The 21,463-nt window shown below is 41.2% G+C and overlaps 1 protein-coding gene across 1 annotated transcript in view; it reads right to left on the bottom strand.

The window, feature by feature from the left end:
* The window catches only part of nsfl1c (NSFL1 (p97) cofactor (p47)), a 30,654-nt gene extending 9,613 nt beyond the window's left edge, over nt 1-21,041 (bottom strand). The window contains exons 1-8 of the mRNA XM_078236516.1: nt 21,003-21,041; nt 20,326-20,534; nt 14,939-15,036; nt 12,023-12,094; nt 9,930-10,095; nt 7,825-7,917; nt 6,659-6,768; nt 3,919-4,056 (exon numbers count right to left, since the gene is read on the bottom strand). Coding sequence (XP_078092642.1) covers nt 3,919-4,056; nt 6,659-6,768; nt 7,825-7,917; nt 9,930-10,095; nt 12,023-12,094; nt 14,939-15,036; nt 20,326-20,523 — 875 coding nt within the window. The 5' untranslated portion in view covers nt 20,524-20,534; nt 21,003-21,041. The remainder of the gene's footprint in view (nt 1-3,918; nt 4,057-6,658; nt 6,769-7,824; nt 7,918-9,929; nt 10,096-12,022; nt 12,095-14,938; nt 15,037-20,325; nt 20,535-21,002) is intronic.
* Between the last annotated feature and the right edge of the window lie 422 nt (nt 21,042-21,463).

Here is a 21,463-nt window from a genome sequence, read left to right as displayed (position 1 = left end):
GCATGACTAATCAGCCTAACCCGCACACCTTTAGACCGTGGGAGGAAACCAGAGAAAATCCACATAGACATGGGGAGAATGTGCAAACTCCATACAGACAGTCACCCGAGGTCGGAATTGAACCCAGGTCCCTGGTGCTGTGAGGCAGCACTGCTAACCACAATGCCACCGTGCTGCCCCAAATAAAGATGCATTGAAACAACTCACCACAGCTATTTCAGCAGCAACTTCCATCAGAACCCCATCAACTGCAGGTTCCCCTTCAAGCCAGAAATCATGCTGACTTGGACCTATATTGCCATTCCTTCCCTGTTCCAGGAACAAAATCTTGGGACTCCCTCTAACATAACTGTAGGTATGCTACATGGACTACAGCAGTTCAAGGAGGCAGCTCACCACCACCTTCGCAAGGGCCTTGCCAGAAACATCCAAATCCATTGAAAGAATAAAAAAATTGAGAATCCCCCACATCCTCTGGATTTTATTTTAACTCTTACACCTTTTCCCACACACCTCATCAGTATTGTGGAAAGCTTTTTGCCTTGTGCCCATCAGGACAATTCACAAGAATACCAAGGTAAGGGAAACAAATTTATACTGGTATGAGTGCGAATTGGTTGATAAATGAACTCTGGTTGGTTGGGGTGTTGCCATGGAGAATGCAACAGTTCATGGTGACAGACAGTTAACTGCCAAGCATTTTGAAATTTAACCAACAGCTTGACTTTGATTGATCAAGGTGCTACCTTGAGAAATAAATCAGCAAATGGCTGCCACTTATTCTGTTTAGCTGAAACAGACACAACGCGTGTACATGTTCTATTTGTCTGCATAGAACTGGGCCCGGTTTATTAATATACATAGCTTCTAGAACACACAAGTGTGCAACCCTGCCAGCCTGACTGAAACTTAAATGGGTCGTCAACGTAATTCTTAGTACACTAAGGATCATATAGCAAAGGTTGTCCAATCGCAGGGTCACATATAATCATAGAATCAATACAGTGCCAATACAGAAAACCATTCGGCCCATTAGGCCATCACCGTCAACAATCCCACAATCAACCTAATCCACACATCTTTTGGACTGTGGGAGGAAACCCACACAGACATGGGGAGAATGTGCAAACTCCACACAATCACCAGAGGCCAGAATTGAATCCAGGTCCTTGGCACTGTGAGGCAGCAGTGCTAACCACTGTGCCACCCATGCTGGATACTGTGTTTGACTTTTGCAAGCATGAGCTGATTGATTATGGTTGTGGCCTGTACCATGTCCCTTCTGCTGTTTGCAATGGACATGTTGTTTCACATGATTGGGGCGGCACGGTAGCACAGTGGTTAGCACTGCTGCTTCACAGCTCCAGGGTCCCGGGTTCGATTCCCGGCTCGGGTCACTGTCTGTGTGGAGTTTGCACATTCTCCTCGTGTCTGCGTGGGTTTCCTCCGGGTGCTCCGGTTTCCTCCCACAGTCCAAAGATGTGCGGGTTAGGTTGATTGGCCAGGTTAAAGATTGTCCCTTAGAGTCCTGGGATGCGTAGGTTGGAGGGATTAGCGGGTAAAATGTGTGGGGGTAGGGCCTGGGTGGGATTGTGGTCGGTGCGGACTCGATGGGCCGAATGGCCTCCTTCTGCACTGTAGGGTTTCTATGTTTCTATGATCCGCCCAGTCTTTGGGACATACAGCCTACATATCTAGCATCACAGCAGCACTGAAATTCATATATTATGTTACTCGTTTGTGTGATAGATGGCAGAACATCTTTTTGGCTTGACAGCAGCATCCTGTTAGTGATGCATATCACTTGTGCTGCAGAGTAGCAGCGTGTAACAGTTGGCTTCACCTGTTGCTCAGATTACCCTAGAAAGGAAAGGTGTCAAAAATTTGAGCAACAAGTGAAGTTAGCTGTTTCACGTTGTTACTATGCAGTAGGAACACATGTGGTATCTCCACTAACAGAATGCTCTACCAACAATCAATCAGCACTTGTCTTATACAGTATACATTTGTGGTTTCCCTTACATTGGTGTTATTGTGAATTGTCCTGATGAGTGCAAGAAAAAAAAGGCTTTGACAAAAAAAATGTCTTTCTTCAGCAATAACCAGGTTCTACACTGCCAACCCACTATTTACACCTCAACATATTAATGTATTTCAATTGCAGGTTATTGGAGGTAGGCAGCAATGTGGAGTTGAGGTTATAATCAGTTCAGCCATGATCTTATTGAATGGTGGAGCAGGCTCGAGGGGCCTACTCCTAATCCTTATGTTCATACTACTACCACCGTCACCACCAGAGTTCTTAGCAAGCCCCAGAAGGATTGAACTTCCCTCCCTATGGGAAAGTCTGACTCTTTGCAGAGTTTGATTCTGCATTTCTCATCCTCACCAGATGGCATGATGGATGCGTCCATGTTGTGATTACTTATCAGGGACATTTGTTTGGCTAACCAATGATAAAGGTCAGAAATTTGGGACACATCCAAGAATGTGAAAAAAACTGAATAAATCTAAAAGCATCTCCAAACTTCATGGCCTGGGCTCGGCACCTCCCTCTGTGACTGGATCCTGAACTTCCTAACCCACAGACCACAATTAGTAAGGATAGGCAACAACACCTCCTCCACGATCATCCTCAACACTGGTGCCCCACAAGGCTGTGTTCTCAGCTCCCTACTATACTCCTTAGACACCTAAGACTGTGTGGTCAGATGCCCCACCAACTCGATTTTCAAGTTTGCTGATGACACCACTGTAGTGGGTCGGATCTCAAACAATGATAAGACAGAGAACAGGAATGAGATAGAGAATCTGGTGAACTGCTGCAGTGACAATAATCTCTCCCTCAATGTCAACAAAACAAAGGAGATTTTCATTGACTTCAAGAAACGTAGTGGAGAATATGCCCCTGTCTACATCAACAGGGACGAAGTAGAAATGGTCGAGAGATTTAAGGTGCCCAGATCACCAACAACCTGTCTTGGTCCCCCTCTGCTGACACTACAGTTAAGAAAGCCCACCAACACCTCTACTTTCTCAGAAAACTAAGGAAATTTGGCATGTCAGCTATGACTCTCACCAACGTTTACAGATGCACCATAGAAAGCATTTTTTCTGGTTGTATTACAGCTTGGTATGGCTCCTGCTCTGCCCAAGACCGCAAGAAACTACAAAAGGTCGTGAATGTAGCCCAATCCATCATGCAAACCAACCTCCCATCCACTAATACTGTCTACGCTTCCTGCTGCCTTGGCAAAGCAGCCAGCATAATTAAGGACCCCACACACCCCAGACATTCTCTCTTCCACTTTCTTCTGTTGGGAAAAGAATACAAAGGTCTGAGGTCATGTACCAACTGACTCAAGAACAGCTTCTTTCCTGCTGCCATCAGACTTCTGAATGGACCTACCATGCATTAAGTCGATCTTTCTCTACACCCTAGCTATGACTGTAACACTATATTCTGCACTCTCGCCTTTCCTTCTCTATGAACGGTATGCTTTGTCTGCATAGCGCACAAGAAACAATACTTTTCACTGTATACTAAAACACGCGACAATAATAAATCAAATCAAAAGTTGATGACATATCAATTCCCATCCTCCTGTAAAACCAATCAGTAGAGGGCCAACTGTTTCATTCTTCATTTTGGGTAGATAAACGCAACGAATTCTCAACCAATTTCACCTGAACCTTCACACCTATTGAGGAAAGACTTCCACTGGGAATTGACCAAATTGAAGAAGTCAAAAAATACATTGAACTCAACAACATTACTATTCCCAATTACCACTGTTTCACACTGATTAACTGCAGCAATTTAGTGAATCACATTTAAATTGAATCCCATACAGGTGTTAAAAGTGGTTTAAAGTTTCGACTTAAAAAAAAATACCTGTACAAGGTTACTACATTTACCTCCCCAACTTCTGTCCTTCTCCTCCAAATGCCTTAAACACAGCCCTTGATTTTACAAAATCTTGATCTCTGTGGTCTTCCATGTCCAGGTTTACCTGTCCACCTCGGGCCAATCTTCGCAACTCCAGTGGAATCTCACTGCAAATAGCAGAATGAAGGACACTCAATAAAAGAAATAAGAAACAGCATCAGGAACTGAAACTTAACAGTTTAATGCTCCATATAAAAAGTACAAAATAATTTCTGCAAAGTATTTTGGAATTGTTCTGAAAGCAGGCAACCTTAACTTCCTCCTGAAGTCAAATGAGTTGCACTGCTATACCACCAAAATCAGGAGGTGAGAATTCTCAGCGCGAGGTGAGAATTCTCAGGGTTACGAGAGAGACTAACTTGACTGAGCTTTCAATGTACTAACACATGCACCTCATCTTGCATGTGTAACAAAACAATGACATATGGAAATTATATGGTAACTAGCTTTAGCAACACCCCGATGTGGAGATGCCGGCGTTGGACTGGGCTAAACACAGTAAGTCTGACAACACCAAGTTAAAGTCCAAACAGGTTTATTTGGTAGCAAACGCCACTAGCTTTCAGAGCATGCTGCTCCTTCGTCAGGTGGACTGGGAGATCTGCTCAATCTCAGATCTCCCACTCCACCTGACGAAGGAGCAGCACGCTCCAAAAGCTAGTGGCGTTTGCTACCAAATAAACCTGTTGGACTTTAACCTTGTGTTGTTAGACTTCTTACTGTGTTAGCAACACCCTGACAGGAGATTCTTCATACTTATTCAAATGAGTGGCCCAAAGAATAGAATAATTTTCAATTTTGTTAGCTGCTCTATTACCTATAGTGTATCAAACATTCCAGAATAAATTGGATCATCCAAAACTTTATTATGTTCTAGACCGAAAGAACCTAGATCCAGATAAGAGCTCTGATCAGCATTACTGACACTCCCCCAACCATCTGCAGTGAATGAAAGAGCACTCCCTACTTACACCAAGAAAGCTTCAAATTATCTAGTTTAATTTGTAAATGTTGGAGACTGCTAAAATAATGATAACCAAGGCAGAAAAAAAAATCAAAGCATATAAAGGGCAGCACGGTGGCACAGGTTAACACTGCTGCCTCACAGTGCCAGGGACCCGGTTCGATTCCCGGCTTGGGTCACTGTCTGTGCATTCTCCCTGTGTCTACGTGGGTTTCCTCCGGGTGCTCTGGTTTCCTCCCACAGTCCAAAAGATGTGCGAGTTAGGTGGATTGGCCATGCTAAATTATCCATTAGTGTCAGGGGAATTAGCAGGGTAAATATATGGGGTTACAGGGATAGGGCCTGGGTGGGATCATTGTTGGGGGAGGCTCGATGGGCCGAATGGCCTCCTTCTGCACTGTAGGGATTCTATAATTCTAATCCACATTAACATGATGATTGAAGAGAAGGTCAGAAAAAATATTTTGCTAGAATTGATCATTTTTATTTCCTTAAAACTGCTTTCCTCTGCAATAAGAGAATGGACCAGATATGACATCAGAGGAGGACGAGCTACCTTGAAAAAGAATAAAAATGCCATTTCAGAATCATGAAGATATTCAAAATGCAACGGTCTCGGTTATGAGGATAGAATACACAAACTGGGCTTTAGGCTTGTATTCAGTGGAACGTAGAAAGTTAAGGGGCGATTTGATGGTGCTTTTTAGGATTTTGAAAGAAACTGAGAGAGAGGTATTTTCCACTGGTGAAACAGTCCAGAAGAGAGGGATACAGCCTTACAAATCAGAGCCAGTCCATGCTGGGGAGAAATCAGAAAACACATCTACGTGCAAAGGGTGGTAGAAATTTGGAACACTCTCCCACAGAAAGTGATAGATGCTAGTTCAAGTAAATACATCTATTTCTGAGATGCAGGAATTATTGCTAGACAGAGGGTATAAAAGATATGGAACCTAAAAAGTGAATGGAGTGAAGATACAGATCAGCCATCACCTCAATCAATGGCAGAACAGGCTCAAGGGATTGAATGACCCACACTCCTGTTCCCACGTGACATGGTCTACTCTGGGAGTCCGTCCTCATATTGCAGGATTGGCAGGGAAGCCTAGCCATGCTGTATTTTGGAAGTCTTCATTCACTAATGCACTGAAAACTTTTGCAACATCAAATTGGTTTACACTGTTAGTGAATGAGTGCAAGGTATTTGGGTAGAGTGGTGGGATGGTAGGATGCCAGCTGGATAGGGTGGCACGGTTCAGTGTGTTCAATGATCAGAGGGTCAGTTGTAAAGTTACCCAAGAGTTGTAATTGCTTTTCTTTCCTAATGTTTCCTGGTTAACCATTCAGGTAAGCAAGTCGGAATCATCTGGAATCTCCGACTCTAGAGTTGGAGATTTTTTCTGAGGGTTCCAGATGCAGGGGAACTGCCCATTGGAAGTCCAAACTTTCTGAACAATTCACATGTAGTCAGGACTTCCAAGGGTTCCTGTAGTACATCTTAGAAGGCACCTCCAGTATATACCATCCTGAGATCGGAAGTTCATCACATAAAGCTGCATCCCCATGTTTTAACTGGACATATTGGTCAGATAAGTACATTTTGCTCCTGCGGCTAGAACTTATCCAGGAGCAATCACTTTATATTTATAACCAGAGTAACTTTTCTAATGCACCTTGAGCAACCTTTATACCACTGAATTTTAACATAGCCATGTATGACCAGCCTTGTGAAATAGGTCACTTACCCTCGCCTAATAGCTTCTAGGAATTGGGCATTGGCAGGGTCAGTGTAATTTCTCAGCTCACCGTCATCAACACTGAAACCACTTTTCCAGAGCTTCAGTATGACATGAACCTGTTGAACAACATTCAGAAAGAGATGGAATCCAGTTTTCTTTTAAAGAGACAGTGCTATCTAGATAATTACATTAAGACTGACAGGCAAACTGATTCCTTATCTAACTGCCAGAATTTACAGATGTAAAATTCCACATAACTAAGTTTCAGTTTCTTGTGACATCACTGCCCTAAACCCTGCACGAGGTCACGAACTGAACATCGGCAACATTCCAAACAACATCTGATCTAAATTAAACAATGGAAACAACAACTGGAAATAAAACAAAGCAAGAAATCAAGTTTAATTTGATGCTCACCTCAATTTCAAATTTAAATGTTCGTAATAAGTCATTTACTATTTTGCTCTAAAGATTAACATTTCCTATAACATGAGTCACACTATGAGTGTAATAAAATCACTTCAAGGAACTGCATTTAATAAGTTTCTTCTTTCCTCTTTTTAGAGGTACAGTAGTCTTGTGCTTATAGCCATGGACTAGAAACTCAGGGTTCAAATCTGAGAATTTTTAGGCTGACAAAAAAAAAAAAATCGAACTGATTCATTCTTGGTGGGAGCTGCCACTCCTAACTGGTTTGGTCTACATGTGACCCAAAGTTAAACCAGAGCAGTTGATATAAATGCCTCCAAAACAACTAGGGATAGGTAATAAATCCTGTCTCATCTGTTGTCCACATCTAGAGAATTAAGAAAGGAGAACACTGGAAATTCCTGCCAATTTAAAATTGGAGAGAGAGTACTTAAAACTGGCCAGGAACCTAATTAGAGACACTTTTACATCTTTGAAATATGCTTTACACTACTGCAGGATAGACTTATGATTGTGACATTCGGGGGGGAAAAAATTAACATAACTCTACAAGTGTTTGGACTGAAAGGAAAAAGTTTCAAAGAAGATTCATGATGCAAAGGGTCATCCACTAGATAAAATACAGGTCGATTAACAATGTAAAAATGTTTCTAATCTTTCCATACAAATTAAAATTGTTCAAACTGAATGGTTTATTCATGACTTTAAGCTGAAGCCAGAAAGCACCTTCTTATAAAACTCACATCTTGTGCTGTCTCTGGTCTCCTCTCCCCTGTAACATATGCAGACTGTTCTCCTTCAGTTGCTCCCAAACGGTAACCACCACCACCAAATGGCTTTGAAAGAGAAAAAAAAATAAAGTTTCCCAGCTCGGTAAAAAGAAAACTTATTGAATATGAAGTCTGCCTTCTTGCGTTTAGGGCAACTACAGCAGTCATATCAAAAGGTTAGATTCCCTCAGTTACCCAACTAAAATGCAAGTTAACATATTAACAAAATTAATTTGCTACCCAAGGAATCAAGTTGTTGTACATAGAGCATGTGCTAAGTGGGGAAATGCATACTACCAGCATAGCATTGTTCAATTCCAGTCAATATTAAGATAGCTGTAAGTGGGGTGCTATGGTCGACCTCAGCAGTGTTGGGTTGAACAGGATCAAGAGGAGAGAAAATGAAATATAAAAAGAAATACACGATGCCAATTCCTTTTCTCTACCAAATAAATCTGATTGGGGCAAATGTTCACATATGAACATTTGAGGCTCAGGTTTGCCTACGATGTCCCAACAAACCTTTAACGTAGAAGCATTCTAAGGCACCGCAGAATGAGGTGTCAAGGAGTAACGGATAGATCTAATTTGTAGTAATATAGCATATGTCACAACCACAGAGCATTCTTTCAATGGCATTAAACCTTTTAAAACCAAATGCAAAACAGGGTATCGAGAGCAAAACGAATATAGCTAAAAGGTTGCACCACCAATGGAGGATACACAGAATTCCAAAAATCACACAACCAAAGAACAAGGGTTACAACAAAGGGCAAGAGGAGGTTACAAATGTAGGATTAGGTTGAAGCCATAGATTTTTCAGGAGACTTGGAAGGGAGTTGATGAGTACTTGTAATCTCCATATTTCAAAAAACTGAATGCACTGAAGTAGTAGTAAAAATGTTTACGAGAAGATACCAGAACTAAGGAGATTACACCAATCACAAAATTGAATAATTGGGACCCCTTTTCTTTTAGAAAAAGACTTAGGGGTGACTTAATGGAGATCTTTAAGATTATGAAAGGATTTAATAGGGTGGACATAGAGGTGATGTTGCTACCTGTGTGTGTGTGTGTGTGTGTGTGTGTGTGTGTGGTGGTGGGGGGGGGGGCAGACAATAAGAACTAGGGGCCATTAATGCATACAATATAGTCACTAATGAATCCAATGAGGATAGGAGAAATTTCTTTACCCAGTGAGCAGTTGGAATGTGCAACTCGTTACTAGAAGTGGTTGAGGTGACTAGCATCGATGCATTTAAGCAGGAGCCAGAAAAACATCAGGGAGGAAGGAACAGAAGGATCTGTTAATGGGATTAAATAAAGAATGGGAAGAGGTTTGGGGGAGCACGAACATCAACCCTTTGGGCTGAATGAATGGTTTCTGTGCAATACTCTGTAATGAAGATCTGCAAGGAGATTGGGCATAAGTGTTAGTGTGGATTAGAATGCAGACAGCAGAGTTTTGAATGAAGCATAGACTATGAGAGGTTAGCTCAAGTGAAAGCCTGCGGGCATTATTTTTGGAAGTGGTGATAAAAAAAATCATTTAGAAAAGAATAGATATGCAAATCTTCTTCAAAAATCATTATAGAATTAAATCCAAGATCTTTGCTGATTTGTCGGCAATAAAGCTTTGTAGTCAGGCTTGTAGGAAGTCTGGCAGCTCGAGGCAAATTTACACAACACTCCTGATCAAATTCTGCATCAGAATCCAGTACAGTATTTGTGGCATGGCTGCCCACAATTGAGAGTAATCTATATAAACAATTTGAAGATAAAGTCTCATTTTAAAAAAATCATCACAGACTAATTTGAATCACTAGTTACAGGCTCGTATCCAATTATAATGGGAGAAACTTGGGAATGAACAGGAAAAAACAAACAATTGTGGGGAAATAAAATGCAAAACGCTTGACGCTGGACTATAATAAACCCAACACTGTGGAACAATTGATTATCAGTATGAATCAGCATTTGTATAACATCAGTCCAGTTACTGTGATGATCGGCAAGGAAGTTACAGGCCTGCAAGCCACCCTAAAACTCTGCCTGCTGGCTTTTAATACCATACATACTTTAGATTTGCTGGATTCTCCAGGACTTTTGCCGGCTCGCTCAACAGCAACCGCACCATGTTCTTTTGCCCCTTTAAACAGATCTTCTACTACTTCATTAGAATTCTTCTTTTTTGGAGGACCAACAATTTGCTGGCCACTTCTTTCAGATCCACCAGCATAAAATCTTTAAAATAATAGATATTTATATATAATCATTTTGCAGCTACATCCTCAAGGAACATGCAATCTCCTTCATATTTTCAGTACCATACTGATGAATATAGTACTTCAATAGTATAAAACAAACAATTCCAACTTTTTCCTTTCAGTACAATTTGTTCAATGGCATACTTTAGATTTCAGATATAACGGTTCACCTAACTTCTAACAAAGGGACATTATGCAATAGTTACTTTTGCTATTACAGGATTAACCAATGCTGCCACAAACTGCATTTGCACAAGTACACAGTAAGCACAAAGTTTCAGCTTTGAACTATTTCCAGATACTAAACAGTAATTCCTCCACTACATAAATATGAAGTTTCAAAACTAAAAATATAAAATGCAGGTTTTAAAGTCAATAAAGCAGTTTAATGAATAGTTTTAGAAAAAAAACCTGAAAAGTAAACTTATTTACACAGTATCAGACTTAAGATCAGGACTCTCACAATATTCTATCAAAAGGATGTTTGTTTCCAAATTGTGACATCCTTCACAAGTTTGAACCCATTCGACTCTAATCCATAGCCACAGCAGTAAGTGGGCCAAAGAAACACATTTGGGGGGGGGGGGGGGGGGGGGGGGTGCAAGCAATCTACCTCCATCTATGCAGCTGTGAGAAGCCAAAGAAGCTCTACCTGCGCAATCTTGGAATTAATAGCATACAAAGCGATAGACATTTAAATCCATATGTAGTGTAACACAGCAATAAAATAAAACCAAATCCTGCATTAGTTAACAGCCCCACATGATTTGAAACTTCAATTAGATAAAAATGGTACTCAGCTTCCTCAAGAATACATAAAGTTACAATAGTTATGATTTTGAATCCTGTTGGACAAATTAACCTTAGTGACCTGAAGATTAATCACTATATCCTCAAAGAATGGGATAAAAAAAAAGGAGGATTGTTAATCAAACTTATATTTAGTAAAGTTTATTTATTAGTCACAAGTAAGGCTTACATTAACACTGCAATTAAGTTACTGTGAAATTCTCCTAGTCGCCACACTCCGGCGCCTGTTCGGGTACACTGTGGGAGAATTTAGCATGGCCAATGCACCTGACCAGCACGTCTTTCAGACTGTGGGAGAAAATCAGAGCACCCGGAGGAAACACACGCAGACATGGGGAGAACGTGCAAACTCCACACAGACAGTGACTCAAGCCGGGAATCAAACTGGGTCCCTGGTGCTGAGAGACAGCAGTGCTAACCACTGTGCTGTTTGTGTGTTTCGGAATACAATTTGGGTTAACGTCTGTCGAATCATATACAACTACACCTACATAATTCCTGACCTGAACTTGCCTCCTCGTATTATTAGCAACGGATAGGGTAATGAGGTGTACAAGCGTTCACATTGATCTGAACTAAACATTTAAGAATCTACAAATAAGTGAGAGTTTCCCATCTAGTAAATAACAAGGGGCAGATCCCCATCAGGTTGGTAAAATTTGGCCACAACAACCACCCCAAAGATGAAGGAAATCAAATAGGTACAGGCCATAATACAGTTATCAGATAGTAATGGATTAGAACAAATTATCAGGACGTTTTCTGGTGTACACTTCGCTGGGCGTATCATTGCTAATCCTAGCAAACTTAGCAGAAACACTGCGCAACTGTGTCAACTGTCTGTATTTTATACTCTAGAATCAGAGGATAATGCAAAACAGGAGGAGGCCATTCAGCCCATTATGCATGCACTTTTCAATTAATCCAATGATCTTTCCCCATAGTACTGCAATTAATTGCCCTTTGGATATTTATGCAATAGTGCAAGTGACAACATGAAAAAGATATATTGGGTATTCTGATAGGGAAACGACTCCAGTGCAACGTACAGAGAATGACAAAATTATAGTTGAGAAATTGATTGATTTGCAGACCTTTGGCCCTCGTCATCTTCATCGTCTTTCTCTTCATGCCATAAATCTCTGAATGAGGTTACTCGGGCATCACTATAATTTAAATATAGGAGATACATTACAATAATTAGGTAAAGGATATTTCACTTGATTATTTACTTACCATTTTATCAAAAAATATTCTTCATTTCCTAAAGAAGGATTAATTCTCATCTTTCTACTAGGCGAAAGTGAAGGCAGCTAGGCATAGAAAACTGGCTTATGAAGAATGATCTGATGATATGTTAAAAACTGAGCTAGAGCCAGATAGAAATGAAAGCAAGAATCAATAAATAGATTTTATCTGACACAAATCGGCATCAAAATATAGCAGGAGTGCGCTGTTAAATAATGTGCTACTTAGCAAAACACATTACATGATTATGATGCTGTCATCAAGACTGATGAACGACATCTGTATTTACAACACTGGATGCTTTATAATATTTGTTTGTCAGTACAGAACTTGAGTATTGCTGAAAAAAAACACATGTCGAAGCTTTTGGTCTGGCACTCATCAGGGCACTATGCAACAATACTAATACAAGGCAAAAACAACAATTTATCCGAGAATGGTTGGCAAGTGGACTCTGCTTGCTCGAGACGTTGCCACGGAGAATGAACCAAACGATGGTGACCAACCGTTAGCTGCCAAGCATTGTTCGAAATTTATGACCAAGTAATTTTGCTTAGCTGAAACAGATGCAAGGTGAGTAAATATTCTTGAATTCACTGATTTAACAAAGAACCAGACTCTCTGTATTAATAGATGCTACTGCCAGTACACGCAAATGCACCATACTGCAAGTTTGACTGACATCTTAAATTGGCTGTCAGCATAATCCCTAGCATACTGAGTATTATTTAGCAAATATTGTCCAATCATGGAATCAAATCTAATGTTGGGACACAGTTTTGAGTTTTGTAAGCAGGGACTGGTTGGGTACAGTCTTTGGGACATATGGCCTATATACCTACCATCACACTGGCACTGAAATTCATATACCACATTACTTGTTTCTTGATGACAGCATCCTATTAGTGGTCAATACCACTACTACACAGTAGCAGTGCAAGCTTCATCTGTTCCTCAAATTTGAGATACCTTGCTCTTCCAAGGTAATCTGAGGTAGACTGCATACTTTTTGGGGATGGTGTTGGGCTTGTTAGTGGGTTTGTGCGATATACAGAGCAAATCTATCAGCGTAGCCATTATCCTGCAAGGTGCCTTTGATGCACCGTATTTCAGCATTAAGCTTACATGTTTGCACACATTATAAGATCGGTCTTATTGTCAACCTTGTAAATACGACCCAAGCCATTTGCTCATCATGCAAGCTTGACCAATCAGGGTCGAGCTGCTTGGATTAAATTTTAAACAATGCTTGGCAGTTAACTGTTGGTCACCATCACCTGATGCAATGTCCATGGCAACACCTCCACCGGAGTCCACTTGCCAACTGATTAGCATGCTCTTCTCATACAGTATGAATTGCTATTTCACCGTACATTGATATCTTGCATAGTGTCCTGATGAGTGCAAAATGAAAAGCTCTGACATGTCTCATTTTTCTGCAATATTGGCCACTTTCTACTGCTCTTTAAGTACAAACCCCACTGCAAACACAACCTACCTACCCCAGAACAATGCCCTTTTGATCCCGTACAAGATTAATTATTAAGTTACTCTTTTCACATATACCCATACTGCCCTGCTCATCACAAATTAATTGACGTGTCCCCCCCACCCCCCCACACACACAATGACTAAACATTTATTCCAGTGTCCCAGAAGGGTCTCAGCATGGTAACTGACCATCGCCTGGTGATAAAGATTTTTTTCAAGAAGGTGCAAGGCGACATGGCCTATATGTTGCACACGAACAGAAATGTTAAGCCATTTCTGGATATATCATTCAACTACACCAGCAAACAGAGCAGCAAAAAGTAAAATCTGAGATGGAATAAATGAGGATTGAGGCAGAGGATGCTGTTATAAAGGAAACAGAGATGAAGGTAAATAAAATAATCAATGACTTCAACATTCTCAGCTATCCCAATATGCTTACACACCACGTGTCCAAATCAGGGAATCTTTTCACAACCCTTGTAGTTTCACAGGGTTTGCATATCTCCAGTAACTAACAATTGTTGAAGATATATAACCAATTATATTACAATTAGTTTTTGTACTCTTGGCCATCAGAAAAATGAAACAAACAGATTTGGTACTGCTAGTGTTAAAGATAAATCCTGGCAGCTCCACTGTTAAGCTTTGCCTCAAAAATGTAATTAACCACAATATAATTTGGATTCAAATTAAAAGCTACATATCCTTGAACAGGTTTTAAAAGTTAACCTTGGTGGTAGCAAGTACAAACAGCTGTGAAATGCAAGTTCGTGGGATGGAACATCAAGTCTTGACTTTGTGTTTATTTTATAGTGCTCATTACAATAAAATGCCTGTGCTAAAGGAAATGGAACTTTTTTCATTGTTTGACATCCGCTGTTGGCAAAGAGTGCACCTAGGTCAGCAAGAGTTAGATGGTGAGCGTAACACTTTCTATCTCAATCACTGATTTTATCTTCAGACAGGCACTACTTGCTACACCAGTGGGATATTCTTATTTCCCAACCATTTTAGTGTATGGTGCAGAGATACAGCATTTTGTTTTAGCAGGTCACTTAGCTGCAAATCTCCTGTTCCAGTCACTACCCAGTGGGCTGCATTGGAAAATTAAAGTTAGCACAAAGATTAGGTATTTGGGCCAAAACCAGATATGACAGCAGATCAATGGCCCAGCAAGTTTCAAAAGCTAATGAGATGGTAGAGGAGAATAATGAAATAGGAAAGCACTAACAATTGCACAAAGTCTGACACAAGCATAAAGCTCTCACCTTGGTGCTATGGTCCTTGAACCTGTACTGGGTTCAGGCTGTGGAAGAGTTATCACATCATCGTCACCGCCTTCTTCATAAAAGCTGCCCAGGGCGAGCTGCAACCAAACATACAATACTGAAGCCCTTCCTTAAACTTCAAGTTAACTTTATTGTGGTTGTACAAATATTTGCATTTCAGGCTTAATATAAAAACGATAGCCTGTCCTGACAGGATCTCTTGGTTTCTTTAGGCCATTATATCCCCATGGAATGCTTCAGAGATTTCATATGAAGGCAAAATGATTGGATTATCAATGTTGCATCCTTGAAATGCAAGATGAGCATTTCATTTGATGTTCAGAAAAGATGCAGCAGGAATCTGATGTTAAGCATATCGTAACTATTCATGGCTGTTGAAAATGTTTAGCAGCCAGTAATTCTCTACTGCATTTTCTGAGCCAATCAAATCTGAATTTGTTTATTAAACCAGTGAATTCAAGGACATGGTGCATTATCTATACCAAATCTCATGAATCAAAAAAGGATTAAAATATAACATTGCTCATCCTCAAATGTTAAGTTAGTCTGCGTACAGACCAGAAGTACACCAAATCAATTTAAAGTCTGCAAATTAGCTGACCTCAACAAATGGTGATAGCAGGGGAATGCTACAAATGGATTCGGTGTTCTAGGCCAGCTCGGAGTAAATTCAACCAGGGATCTCAGTATCCAGTAACTCTTGCTGGAGAGTGCTGATATGGAGTCAGAATGAGACACAGCTCTCCTCCATTACCTCCTTGTCAAATAACCTACCAATATTGAATTTCTGGGCTAACAGATGGAGAACAGTCATTTGACTGAAGGCAGTTGATGCTGTCGGAGTTCCAAGCAGCACTCTTGATAGGTCAGGACTGAAGCAGGGGTTTGTCAAATTAAGTTCCACTCTGAATGGAAAAATATTTCTATGGTCCGAGGAAGTCATTGTCTACATCAAAATAATTTGATTGCTCTTTGCTTTTAAAACATTTTCTTCCATCTAAATCTTTTTATCTACAAAGAACAAAATGAGCCTTACTTGTGACTAATAAATAAACTTTAACTACAGTTTCTCTCATTTTGTTCTTTGCTCTTTTAAGCTTCCTCATCTTCTTCCTGGGGCTTTTCTCTAAAGGTAACTTATCTTCAATTGTTTCACTTTCCCATTTATTGAGATTCACAGCAGTCGGCTTTTTACTCTATTGTACATGTGTTGGCTTTATAACTAGAATTGTCAACTTTTATCCCATTTCCATTCCTTGTAATTTTTAAATTTCCTCTATTTGAATACCTATCCATTGTCTTTTAACAAGTGGTATTTGTCTCAGTGACTTGTGATGAAATAATCAATGCCCGAGTCGAAAAACTTTGAATTTCCCCTTTCATTCTCCACAGTATTCCTGAGTCTAAGCCTCCTTGCTGAAGTAGCCCAAAAATGTACTATTTGAGAGCACTATATATGCTCTCAAAACCTATCATAATTTTGAAATCCACAATAAGATTCCTCCCTAACTTTTCAGTGGAAAAGTTCTGATTTTTGAGCTTTTCAATTATAGCTTTATCTGTATAATTGGATCATGACTTAGAACTTTAAAAAACACAAGGGTCCACTTTTATTCTTACACTTGAGTGGAGCATAAACAGGCATGGACTGTTTCTGCACCACATATCCTATGTACTCAGTTTTCTAGAGATTTTCCCTTTGGTTTTCAGTCAGCCCAGTAACAGGCAGCTGCTTAATCCAACCTAATCTCCAAATTAAACTGAGAACTCCAACTGCCTTTAATATCTGTTTGCCTAATTATAGAGAGCGTACCCTCCCCAAAAGGGCACATCTTTCTTCAACTCAGAATTTTGGTGAAGCTTGGCAATAGCCAAGCCTGCCCAGGTAGCTAAATAAGTGAGGGGGAAGTGGTGTGGAAGTTTTAATACATCTTTTTTTAAAAGTTAGAGCTTATGCCAACTTTGAGCTGCTTGTCTGCTTAGGTCAAGTCTATCCATTAAGACATTTACTTGTGGGTTTATGGGCTGTGTGAAATTAGACAAATCTTAATTCCAGTGACAAGTCATTCGCTTCCCATCAATGAGTCAATTCGGTGATCACAAACAGTGCTTGTCATTCAGGAGACCGTTCTGATTCAGTGATCAGATTTAGCAAAGTTGCCATTTGAGATGCATTTGTTCTACTTCATTATCAATACGGGCATCATCCTTGAAGCCAGGTTGTCCCTAGACAGTCTGCCCATTTCCACCCCCCCACCCTCTCCCCCCCACCCCACCCCACCCTCTCCCCCCCCCAAACACTCAACAGCCACTAGACAATGACAGTTTGAGCCTTTGCTTGCTAGACAGTTAGCATCCAACCCTAGTTGTGTTTGAACATGTGAGATTCAACTATCAACATGTGATAGAAGCCATCCTAAGCCTTGGTTTCTCATAAGTGTCATTACTGACACCTGCTTTTACTTGGCAGAAGGCAGATTGGTGATAATACTGATCCCCCTGATGTTCTAGTTGTCCGAATCCAATGCCAGATACCAGACTTTTCAAAGAATCCTTCGGTGCAGAAGGAAGTCATTTGGCCCATCGAGTCTGCACCCACCACAATTCCACCCAGGCCCTACCTACCCCATGCTCTTACCCTAGCTAGTCCCCCTCACTAGCATGGCCAATCCACCTAACCCACACATCTTTGGACTGTGGGAGGAAATCGGAGCACCCGGAGGAAATCCACACAGACACAGGGAGAATGTGCAATCTTCACACAGACAGTGACCCAAGCCGGGAATCAAATCCACGTCCTTGGCATTGTGAGACAGCAGTGCTAACCACTGCTGCGCCACCATGCCGCCCAGTAAAGGACATTAGTAAACCAGATGGATTTCTCCAACAATTAGCAATAGTTTCATGATCATCAGTAGATTCTTAATTCCAGATAATTTTTATTGAATTCAAAGTAGTGGGAAGTTATGCGTGGAGTCTGAAGAGATAGGAGGGGCACTAAATGAATATTTTTCATCGGTATTCACACTGGAGAGGGACAGTGTTGTCGAGGGGAGTACTGAGATGCAGGCTGTTGGACTGGATGGGATTGATGTTCATGAGGAGGTGTTGTTAGCAATTCTGGAAAGGGTAAAAATAGATAAGTCCGCTGGGCCGGATGGGATTTATCCGAGGATTCTCTGGGAGGCTAGAGAGGAGATTGCAGAACCTTTGGCTTTGATCTTTGTGTCGTCATTGTCTACAGGAACAGTGCCAGACTGGAGGATAGCAAATACTGTCCCCTTGTTCAAGTAGGGGAGTAGGGACAACCCTGGTAATTATAGACCGGTGAGCCTTACTTCTGTTGTGGGCAAAGTTTTGGAAAGGATTATAAGAGATAGGATTTATAATCACCTCGAAAGGAATAATTTGATTAGGGATAGTCAGCACGGTTTTGTGAAGGGTCGGTCATGCCTTTCTTTGAGAAGGTGACCAAAGAGGTGGATGAGGGTAAAGCAGTTGATGTGGTGTATATGGATTTCAGCAAAGCGTTTGATAAGGTTCCCCATGGTAAGCTTTTGCAGAAAATACAGACACATGGGATTGAGGGTGATTTAGTGGTTTGGATCAGGAATTGGCTACTGTAAGAAAACAGAGGGTGGTGGTTGATGGGAAATATTCATCCTGGAGTTCAGTTACTAGTGGTGTACCGCAAGGATCTGTTTTGGGGCCACTGCTGTTTGTCATTTTTATTAATGACCTGGATGAGGGCGTGGAAGGATGGATTAGTAAATTTGCGGATGACACTAAAGTCGGTGGAGTTGTAAACAGTGCAGAGGGAAGTGGCAGGTTACAGGGGGACATAGATAAGCTGCAGAGCTGGGCTGAGAGGTAGCAAATGGAGTTTAATGCGGAAAAGTGTGAGGTGATTCACTTTGGAAGAAGTAACAGGAATACAGAGTACTGGGCTAGTGGCAAGATACTTGGTAGTGTGGATGAACAGAGGGATCTGGGTGTCCATGTGCATAGATCCCTGAAAGTTGGCACCCAGGTTGATAGGGTTGTTAAGAAGGCGTACGGTGTGTTAGCTTTTATTGGTAGAGGGATTGAGTTTCGGAGCCAGGTGGTCATGCTGCAACTGTACAAAACTCTGGTGCGGCCGCTTTTGGAGTATTGCGTTCAGTTCTGGTCGCCGTATTATAGGAAAGATGTGGAAGTGTTGGAAAGGGTGCAGAGGAGATTTACCAGGATGTTGCCTGGTATGGTGGGAAAATCGTATGAGGAAAGGCTGAGGGGCTTGAGGTTGTTTTCGTTAGAGAGAAGAAGGTTAAGAGGTGACTTAATAGAGGCATACAAGATGATCAGAGGATTAGATAGGGTGGACAGTGAGAGCCTTTTTCCTCGGATGGTGATGGCTAGCACGAGGGGACATAGCTTTAAATTGAGGGGTGAGAGATTATAGGACAGATGTTAGAGGTAGGTTCTTTACTCAGAGAGTAGTAAGGGCGTGGAATGCCCTGCCTGCAGCAGTAGTGGACTCGTCAACATTAAGAGCATTCAAATGGTTATTGGATAAACATATGGATGATATTGGAATAGTGTAGATTAGAGGGGCTTTAGATTGGTTCCACTGGTCGGCGCAACATCGAGGGCCGAAGGGCCTGTACTGCGCTGTAATGTTCTATGTTCTAAATTCCACCATCTGCCGTGGTGGGATTCAAAGCCGGGTCCTTAGAATTATCAGCTGAGTTTCTCAATTAATGGTAATATCAATAGGCCATCGCCTCCCTTTTCTGGTGACCAGCACTTTGATCAAGATCTTGGGTGTCAGGGACTTTAATGGACAAGGCTGACTCTCTCTCAAAATGCTGTGTGGGGGTCATTACAGACTAAATCCCTCCCTCCCTGCAGTAGATAGCATTTTTTTTAATAAGCTAATCTACCAATAAAGCCTGGTCACCAAGTTCCTACATGGGTCACAGTTCTTTAACTTGATAGTAACACCGGGCAAAGCTTTGTCCACAATCACAACCCCACCCCCATTTGCAGCTATCCTCCATCCAGGGCCACTGACTCACTGAACCCAGATCATCCCCTCATGCAGGCCTGGCTCCCGCACTGCGGCTAAAAGAAAATGCTGAATCACCATTCAAAATAAAAAAAACACCCCGGGACTCAACCCGATCAATGGGGGAGCCGAATCGGGCCGGCATTTTGCGGCCCCTGAGCCGGGTCACATTATTAAAAAGGGGGTAGGGACCGGGGGAGGGGGGAACCGCGCTAACCCGGCGCCATTTAACAGGACACTACCCACAGGCCCAAACTTGCGGCCCCACTGCCGGCGGGATGAGCCACCCTCGGGCTTCCCCCCCAAATACCGGCCTGACCTGCAGATCCCAGTCCGCGGACTCCAGGTAGAAGCGAGCCCGCTCCTCCTCGACGCCCGTAACTGTCACGAACTCGCGAATAGCTTCTTCCTCCGGCACCTCCATCTTCCCGTGCCACAGCCGTACTGTTCGCCCACGTAAAACCGCACGCACAAAGGTTCCGGTGCGAACAAACGATCCCCGCGGTTCACAGCACATAGAATAAGAAGCTCAAAGGAGCAACAATCATTGCAATGTTGTGATAGAAATAAAACAGCTCCAAATACTTAACTTTCTCCCTTTGATATGCTAGTTTATCAATAAATCATTATTTTATGATTTTTTAAAATATAAGTGAACTTATTAAAATCAACAGTTTATGGATATGCTGGTTTCTCAATAAATCATTCGTCTTTGATTTATTTTATTATAAGTTAGCTTATTACATTAAACAGTTTATGCATATGCTGGTTTATCATTCTGTTATGATTTATTTTATGTTAGCTTATTATATTAAAATAAACAGCTTATGGATTGCAATAAGAATATTAGGGTTTAAAATCTTAGGAAAAAAAAGTGAGTTAAATTTGCGTGATTTCACTATTAACATTCAGACAGGCTACCTTACTTCAAATGTTTCAAGATTAGTAATACGAATTTATCATTAGACAGAGGTGATTCTATCAACAAGGAATTACCTGCTACTCCACTCTCCTATGCCGGCAGATACTGAATGCACAGGGGTTATATATTGGCTGGACATTCGGGGGCTTACTTGCCTGTTTCTGGGCAATGGGATTGAAATTGTGCTCTGTCCAATTCTTAAAGCAGCTTTTAAATTTCTTTACATTTTGATTTTAAAATCCAGGTTACTAGTCGTTACAATAACACGTATGAATGCTAAAGAAAAGAGAAAGTATAATTACAAAAACTCTAAATTGATGGAAACCAGAACTAAGTAATGCACTATATATTTTTTAAATCTGAGAATTCAGAAACGAAGGTGAGTTAATTTTTTGGAACTAGCTGGAAAACCACATAGATGATGCTCTGAACGTCCCCCAACAGTTCTATACATCTTGGTTAATGTGGACAACCTCAAACCTATTCTTTGTGGAACAACATAATTGTCCTAATTCACCATCAATTGGTTTGAAGT

Source organism: Mustelus asterias, chromosome 20 (genome assembly GCF_964213995.1).
Source record: "Mustelus asterias chromosome 20, sMusAst1.hap1.1, whole genome shotgun sequence".
NCBI lineage: Eukaryota > Metazoa > Chordata > Chondrichthyes > Carcharhiniformes > Triakidae > Mustelus > Mustelus asterias.
Note: the sequence above shows the minus strand (reverse complement) of the source record. Positions and strands in the feature narration are given on the sequence as shown.